Source organism: Acanthaster planci, linkage group LG04 (assembly GCF_054643075.1).
Source record: "Acanthaster planci isolate LZ-2023a linkage group LG04, COTS_SCS, whole genome shotgun sequence".
Taxonomy (NCBI): domain Eukaryota; kingdom Metazoa; phylum Echinodermata; class Asteroidea; order Valvatida; family Acanthasteridae; genus Acanthaster; species Acanthaster planci.
This window is the reverse complement of record NC_141780.1, coordinates 8,501,063-8,510,074: the sequence shown is the minus strand read 5'-3', so window position 1 is coordinate 8,510,074 and position 9,012 is coordinate 8,501,063. Positions and strand designations below refer to the sequence as shown.

The following is a 9,012-nucleotide window of genomic DNA, read 5'->3' as shown; positions in this document are numbered from 1 at the left end:
TCTGCAGTATTAACCGGTTTGACGAATGTCTGTGACATTTACATTTTTGTGGCATTTGTGGTACAACTCTTGATTTTTTTCACTCCTAACTTCAGTCTCGAAGTCAGAGCTACTTCTAGTGAAAGCTTGGCAACTTTGATATTCCATAAGGGTAGTCGTTGAACTTACCCTTATGTTGTAATGACGCTAGAACAAGTCGAAGATTTGCAACATTTAAAGGGATTGATTGCTGCTCAGTTGACATAACAAATGTGCCATGACGCCTATGAGCTGAATGTACAAGAACTGATCATAAGGTAGCAATCAATTTAGAAAACATACTTTGCACAGGCTGGACTTCAAAAAGTGTTTAAGGGATTAGCTAATCCGGACACTCAATATTAAAAGGCAGTTGGTATAAGGGAAGAAAAGTGGAGGTTAGAAATTAGGTTAGAAAAATTGTTTTATTAGAAGACAATACTGCTCTGATGAGGGGCTTTTCAAAGATGTCAGTTCTAAATGCTTACCATTCAAGTAGCAAGTAAGGATTAAACCACAAACTGAATGCTCTTAGCAAGAAAAGTTTTTGTCCAACAAACTGATGAGTTCTCGGCTTATACGTAAGTCAACTAAGTCATGAACTGCCAAATGTGTAGCTCAAAGTACCTGGCAATATTCTGTATGGATAACATGGACCTAACCTCAGTCAAACTGAATCATGGTACAACAAACAGTCAAACACACATACATGGATTGAAAGGTGTGATTCTCAAATGCACTGCCTACAATGATCAGTTTCCAAACATTTTCATCCCATGTTAAAGTGTCTTTATTTTCTGACTGTCATGAAGATGAGCTGTATACAAATTAGAATGCAAGAAATATAAGCTGTTATCTCTATCATCTATATATCTCTCTGAGGCAAAATAGTGCAATTTCTTTTGTATGTTACACATTTCATTGTTGTGTATAGTATAGTACTGTCAAAATAAAACATACTCAAGTATTTGATATCACCCTGTTGCCATCAGTGTCACATTCCTCTGAGATGACTTGCTAATTAATCATGCATGATAATTTCCTGTACATCCGGGCACTAGCTAATGTTACTTGCTGTTGGGACATTCACATGCTGTTAGATGAGTCTTGAAAACTTAACTGACCTGTTTCACTGCATGCATGTTTAAACAAAAAGATGCATCATCGGACTACAGTTACCATTTCCATCGTGCAAGTTGTGTTGAACTTGCATCTCCAAACCTTCTTCAATAGCACCATGTTATGCACTGTGACTCCTGCATGCACCACTCACCTCCATTTAAAAACACTCAGGATAACCTGTTAGCTAGAGAAACGAGTCAACCTATGTGCACAGCTGGTTCCTGATTGATCCACTGGAATGTACCAAGGAAACCAGACTCAACCATTCCCATCACTCAAATAATTATCAAAATCTCACATGAATGGAGCTGTGATATGGAGGATTGTAACTTTTGACAGCCGGTGACCTATCCAGATTTATTCACATGGAGATCAATGACATGCATAATGCATGGTATAGTATACAAAGATGGCTCCAGCGTAACCAATTAGCTATGGTGTAGGTTACATGATTCATGATTTCTGCTGCATAGTAGACAAAAAATAACAGCCCTCTGGATACCTTTGCATTATAGAAACTATATTTATAGATCCTGAATGAAAACAAGTCTGGTGTCGTAACAACTTGCAGCGTACTAATGGTATTAGAACTTTGCGTGCAGTACTGTGGTCAAGTTCATCACAATCCATCTGGTCAAGAAGTCTGATCACAAGCTATTCAAATGAAATGTGACAGAAACATTTCTCTGTCATTGTTCACCCTTTTACAAGTGGTCTTATGGAAGAAGAGGTGACTGGACTTTTGGAGGGATATGTGATGGACTGATTACAACATTGTCTGTGTGTTTGAATATTGTTTAGGTACCGGTGTATTAACTGGTTTTACATTATTTTATGCACTATTTTATATCACAAGTTGCACACTGACACACATTTCCTCACATTTGCTCTCCTTTTACACATATACTGCGGCTGGCCATGTCAGTTTTCAGAATGATAAAAATGAGTGTAAGATAAGCAAGGAGCTAGCTTGGTAGTCCAACATGATTCATGCCCAAAATGAAGGGTGTCTGAAGTCATTCGGGAACAGTACTTTGCACGTGTGAAGAGCTGCCATATTAGTGTAGCTATATGCTAACTTGCCTGTCTGCTGTGTTCTCCACTGACCTTTCCTTTTGGAAATACTAAACTGGCTCATTTAGGAGAATTATTTGTTACCCAGATCTCTAAAAAGATCTCTCAAGAACATTTTTGTGTTTCTGGCCACTCACTGAAAATGAAAATAATTGATATTTGGGTAAATCCAGAAAATAGGGGTCCAAAAGTGCATCCGATCTTTCTTACTTGACATGGAAATATCACCAGAATTGATTTTGAACTATTTGTTTGGCAGGTAATTTGCATTAATTCATCACTCTTGGAAATTAGAAAATGTGTTTTGCACTTACAAAATCGTATGTCAGATGTGACAGGGACACCCAAAAAAATGGACCCCTAATTTCTGGAATTACCCATTTCTCAAGGACATTTTTGTTTTTCAATAATATAATATGGTTCATATCTTTCTGTGCGATGTACATGTAAATGCAGGTGTTAATGTTTTCTGTAAGTGCAGTTTACAACATTGTGCTTTTACATGTAAGGCTGCCCTTCACTTGAATGAAACGACAGACAAATATGTTCAAACATCATTGAAATGTAATAAGAAAGTGCCGGCATTAAGTTTGGGCCAACCTTAAGCATGCCCATTTAAAAGGGGTACCCCTTTTCAAGTAACCCTGTCAGCTATTTAGAATGTATGCACCATACAGACTTAAAATCACAAGTGCCTTCTTCCCTCCTTTAGTAGATCCATTCAAAGTTGTTCCTTTTTAGAAGGTTTGTTGCCAAACTTTTATGCATATTACTCAACATATTTCTCTAAGTTGTCCATTCAGAGTTTTTTTTTCAGCTGTAGCCTTAACCCATTCCAAATGTGCACAATTTTGACACAGTAGTGCATCCCCATGATTCCAGGCACACACAGAACATCACTGGGTAATACTGTTTGTGCATTGGCCAGTTAATCAGCCAGTCAACCAATCAGGTGTCCTCCTTGACATCCGGCATGTGCTTCATCTCAAAGCATTCATTGCATGGAGTGGTGGGTGTGTTCAAAGACCCTGTATTAGGCACACTATCCTGGTCCCTTAAGCTGGGCGGCTGTGACCTGGTTTCGCTAAAGTTCAGGCTTCCTTTGCTGGTGAACATTCGATAGAAAGGACTCAAGTCTCGGGCCAGCTTGAGGATGGTGTCATAGTTTGGTGGGGGGCTCTCTGGTGTACGTTGCTGTCTGCATATCTGACGCTGGTAGCTTGGGTTTGTGGGAGTCAGGGTGCCATCCATGGATCCATCTGGGGTGGCCACGCTAGCATGGGATGAGTGGTGCGTGCATTGGTGATAGCTAGGAGGGATGTAGTCATTAGGTTCAACAGAGTTCAAACCTAAAGAAAGAACTGCAATGTTAATAAATGCATTGCTTTTGCACTCTCCACGTATTGCACTTTGCTGCTGAAGTGATCCTTTAAAAAACTTTTTACAGAACATTCTTAAACGAACAAGAAAAAGCTGACATGTCAAGATGCTAGCTTCATAGATCCCTTCACTAAATGTCACAAACAACTGACTGATTTCTTCTCAATATATAATTATTCTCTGAGGCATGCTGCAAAACAAAAAGCAATGCCGAACACTCATTTCAGCATAACCCTTACTCCTACTAATTGCTATATTTTGCAGAGCAAATAAGCTGTACCCAACTCTGGGGAAGCTGTTCCATAATACATCACTTATCTAAGAGCTAAATCAGTGACATTCAGGGTTATAACAGGTTATTACAACATTAGTAATGTCAAACTTGACATTACCAGACTTCTGTAAGGTCTGTGTGTGCATATGCGCAAACTCATGACAGCAGGGTTCCATGTAGTTTGATAAGGTCATATTCTTGTACAGTTTTACGTTAATAGGAAGTAAACCGCATATAGCCTACGTGAAAGACCAACTCATGAAGTTTTATTTGCCCAAGTTTTGTCAATAATGTTGACAAAAACTAATTGTATATACTGCCTCTGAAAATGTCACTATAGGGTGCAATGGTATGCTCACTTCAAGACACTGAATCTGGACAACTCACTGAGTTTCAAGGCCAGTTTTTTCGAGCTGTAAACTTGCAAATAGTGTTGATTGAGGGCAGTGTTTCAAAGTTTACATAGAGCTTAAAGATCTTCACATGGCCACAAATTTTTACAGTGGGTCAAAGTTGTTGCATCGGAATTTGGCAATGTGCATTCAACATTGACTGTGTTGACATACTGTTGTATGTACATACTACATACACGTGTGAGAATCATATTAGAGCATTATTTAGAGGGCTAGATTTTTGTATGGTTTGTGTAGCTGTCAGCCTTCTAAATTCACTGGAACTGCTTGACTTAACGTTAGCCACGTTGCGACTACAGTGGGGTAAGCAGAGGCATGTTTCTCATGTAGTATGGTACGGCCGCCTGTACTAGTTCACTCCTAGCTATGCAATATTAAATAATGTGCCTAACTATATACACAGCACCACTTTTCAGAATGAGCATTTTATGAATTTCTGGTAATGTTCACAACTATAGAACCCTGGACAGGGTTTGCGTTTGTACAGTCTTGATATTCTATCTGTAGTATCATTAGTGCACCATGGCCAACAATTCCAGCCTCACCGATATTGACAGCCTCCACACTGTAGACATCCCTACTGAGAGCTGGTCTGTACTGCCCATCAGGCCCTTCACGCTGCTGCTTGAGATACTGCAAGATAACACACAGACAGAGACCGACGCCAAAGAGTACCAGTAAGACAGCCACCACTGCAGCTCCCATCGCAATCCCATACTCGGTGGAAGAAGCACCCCCTGTGTATGCAACAAGAAAGAGAAAAGGTGACAAATGAAAATATGTGGCTCAATTTCAAAGGGAAGTAGGATTGTACTGGACAAGTAAGATGGTGAGGAGCAATTGACTCTAGATACACCCATCGATGTATGCTACAGTTGGCACTCTCATGATACAGTGCACAGCAATACTGCAAATAAGGACCTCCAAGGAGGAGCAAAGTTTTTATATGTGCCTTTGAAAAAAAAAGATTTTTGGCAAATTTGTCTTTTGAGAAGAGGGCATTTCATGATAAAGGTATGTGTCATCTCAATAAAATTGGCATCAAAATGATACAAAACATAAGTGGTAAACTCCAGAAGGCAGTAATCAAGATTAAAAAAGGGCACTGTAAGAATAACAGAAAACATGTAACCCTTTGCTCTTTTAAGGGTAAAGCAGCCTAAAAATAGGTAGATTCTTTGGTGTTTTCCTTAGTTTGTTGCACTGCACTTGCTTTTTACTAATATCTTTTCTTTTCAGAATTTCCTGGCTTAGTAGTTAAATAAACAGAATACAACCAAGTGTACGTAAACATCACCCAACATTACAAGAGAAGTCCACAAAGACGAAAGGTTTGAAACTTGGATACTGAACTGAAATCATGCAGATATCCAGCTATCTGCCCATGAACAGTTAAACTTTCAGCTTCAGTAATCAAGTAAAGGCTCACTTGCATACATTAACAGTAACACAATACTGTGCGGTCAACAAAAATAGAAAACAGGGTTTTTCTATTTAGATATTTACATTAAGAGTGGACAAAGCATACGGTTTCTCGATAAAGTGCTGCAGTTAGAAACTGGAGTGATTTAAAAAAAAATATTGCACTGGGAGTGCCTACTCTTCCCAATCAGGTTTCTCATTGGGTACTCATGTATATCGTAACGGACCAACTGACACAGTTGAGCAATTCCTTGTACTGCGTTTGATTCTCCCTTGAAGGACTTTTGTTATTGTTTAGTCAGGGACACCTGTTACTGGTAAAGTTAGTGACATGATGCTTTGCATGCTGAACAGGTTTCTGCCTCGTTTGTAAATGTAAATTTAAATATCAGGTGGGCATACCACTTTCTGTAACTGCCTTGCATTACTGCTCACATGTACCGGTATAAATGGGCCTAAAGAGGAAGGGATGGAGATATGAACCTTGAATGAGACTGTTGTTAAGGCTACAGTCATAATCCCCATAGCCTGGCAAGCAGTTACAGACAAAACCAAAGCCAGAGCTGGTAGGAGTGCATGTTCCTCCGTTCTTACAATTACATCTAGAGATGACTGCACTCACATGTTTACCTGTTGACAGAAAAAAATCCATGATGACAAATAGAGCATGAGTGGAGAATTAAGCAAATTGAAACAATAATAGCAATTGGTATTTCGAAATTTAAAAAGTTATAAAATTTGGTTACTTTCATTTCCAAACAAACTTAAAAATGCTTCGCTTCATAGTAACACTACACCAATAATGCATGTTTATGGATATGGTATGATAATGCATGGTAAGAATGCCTTCGTGAGGTTAAATTTTTGTCACCTAATAAAACTCACTCTTTCCAATGCACAAATGTGAAATATTTAATATTTGCTCTACATAAAATCTGAATAAATCCTCTTTATGTAAAAGTCACCATTTGGATTTCTGTCTGGTGTAAAATTGCAACACAAAGTTTTCAGATTCTGACTTTGTTTAAAGAGACATTTCCTGTGTGTCTTGCAACTTGTGGTTATCATTTGAAAACAGAGTTCTTTTTTTCATTCTATGAAGCGTCACTATGACTTACGAGCTTGGAAATTTCTTTATCTGACAGAAGATGGAATAGGGTTTTGCATTTATTGATGTCGCTGGAAATGTGGTCTCTTTATGTGAAGAGCTGTATTAAACTGTGGCTTCCATTTACATGCATGAAGTACAGTGTTCTCTGTCTACAGAGTAATGATCATTGGCAGATCTATGCTCTTAAAAACACAGGAATACAAAGGGACAGGGAGGGGCTAAGGAAAATTCCCAGAAATTGCATAAAGTTATTCAAATACTAATACTTCTAAATGAAGTTCACATCTACTTGGATAAGATGTAGATATAAAATTACATTCAATTGTTCTTTAACAACTGGGATCCAGTAGGTAGGTCATTACCATACCCCATCCCAAGGCCCTGATACCTAGTACAGATCTTTTCAGGCCTTGGCTAATTGCAGCTGTTAAAGCAAATTATCTGAAACCACATGCAATATAAGGTGTGACTTGGCATATTTTTGGTGGCAAATTGAAATTTAGGCTGTGTTTGTGCGGTTACTCCTGTCAATACAAGTGAGGATGTGAGCGCGTTACTCTCGCGCTAGGAGTATCCTCCTACCTTTCATGCACTTCAGGGAGAGTACTCATATTAACAAGAGTAGCTCGCTCTAATGCATCCATAGGGTACACATTGGAGGTGGGGCTGCACTGGCTGTCAAACTAATCCTGATCATTCACATATTAATGTAAAAATCTTCAATTTCCTTTAGTAAAATAAATTTCTACAGTATTGAAAATCCTGGTTCATTCTCAGAACTTTTCTCTGCATGTGTCAACTTGAACCTGAGCCACTGTCAACGTGAAAAGTCTAAACTTTGGCACTTCAGACATCTCATTTGTTAAATCCTGGGTCATCCACAACACAGTTTGAGTGCTGAGCATGTATATTCACAAATACATAAAAATGTTTGAACATGGTACTCCAGAGCCATGCTACCTTCAGACAGTAAAATCAGCAAATGCGGGTTTTGTCTTCTAACCCTGATGATGATTACACTCACGTCGCCCAATGTACTGGCACCGCTCCCCAGTGAAATCATCCGGACACAGGCAGATAAGGTAGTTTTCCCTCACCATGCATGTTCCTCCATTCTCACAGGTGCAATCAGCGGAATCTAATTAAAAAACAAAAGAGAATTAATCAGTTAATCAGAGCACTAGGAGAGGTAGAAATGACCAGAGGAAAGATGGAAGTAGATTACAGGTGCCTCGGCCTTTGCCTAGGGCTGTATCTCCCAAAGCAAGGTGAGTAGATCAGAGGTCTTGTCTGTCCCACTGCAGCGGCAGGCATTTAAAGAAATGAGACAGGGCTAGAACAAGAGGCTGGAAATTAGGCCAGGTGCAGCTCAACTACGTGAGGCAAAGAATGCCTCCGGCACTGACAAAGATGACTGAACAAGAAGTCAGATCTGGGGGGATTTCCTGGGATTTCTCTGCCAGAAATTGATGTAGATATCGAATCTAGAGTGAGGAGTGACATGGTGCATGCACTACTGGCATAAATGAAAACAGGAATTTGTGTTGCCAGTTTGTATTGGAGCTGAGTCCATTAGGGTAAGTGGAAGTCCATGTCCAAAGCAATTTTTTTGGACTGGTAGCTAGAACGTTTGTGACTGTGTTTTTGTCACACAGACTCAATGAGAAATAAACCCCCACTTTTACTTTATGGTAGGAAATTATTCAAGAATTCTGGATCATGCATGCTGCATCACCTGATGATGGGATACACGCATGTGTGTTTCCAGGACTATTGAAATAATGTAGCGTAACCTTATTACTATCTTTTCAGAAAGCAAGGAAAATCAAGTTTACTACAGAGATGGGAGGGGAGTTTGTAAAATCCGTAAGCATCTTTTGCATGGACAAAAATCTTTCAGTGAATATGGCAATTCAGTTTAGTCAAATGCAAAATGTTAATAAAAGACACTTCAGGTATTCATATTTCCTCACAAGAAAACTTAATATGCCCCCCCAAAAGGTAATTTTGGACAACATACAGGAAGAAATTCTGAATTTTACCTTTTCATGCTGACAGCTAGCTAAAAAATGACAAAAAATTTGACCAAACTGCCTTGCGGTTCAAGCCATTATTTCTTTTGGAAACTGCAAATCTTTCTTTGCAAAATTTCTACATCAAAACAACTGATATTGCCATTGGTGTAAACAAATCCTAAA

General features: G+C 39.0%; 1 protein-coding gene across 3 annotated transcripts in view; it reads right to left on the bottom strand.

Moving 5' to 3' along the window:
* Window positions 1–1,066: 1,066 nt before the first annotated feature.
* Window positions 1,067–9,012, bottom strand: part of LOC110974918 (uncharacterized) — a 114,710-nt gene continuing 106,764 nt past the window's right edge. For 2 of the 3 annotated variants that reach the window (XM_087135423.1, XM_087135422.1), the window contains exons 8-11: window positions 7,818–7,952; window positions 6,187–6,333; window positions 4,827–5,018; window positions 1,067–3,563 (exon numbers count right to left, since the gene is read on the bottom strand). In XM_087135423.1, the coding sequence (XP_086991549.1) occupies window positions 3,163–3,563; window positions 4,827–5,018; window positions 6,187–6,333; window positions 7,818–7,952 (875 nt within the window). In that variant the 3' untranslated portion in view covers window positions 1,067–3,162. The remainder of the gene's footprint in view (window positions 3,564–4,826; window positions 5,019–6,186; window positions 6,334–7,817; window positions 7,953–9,012) is intronic. The other variant, XM_022226885.2, reaches the window with a different exon arrangement.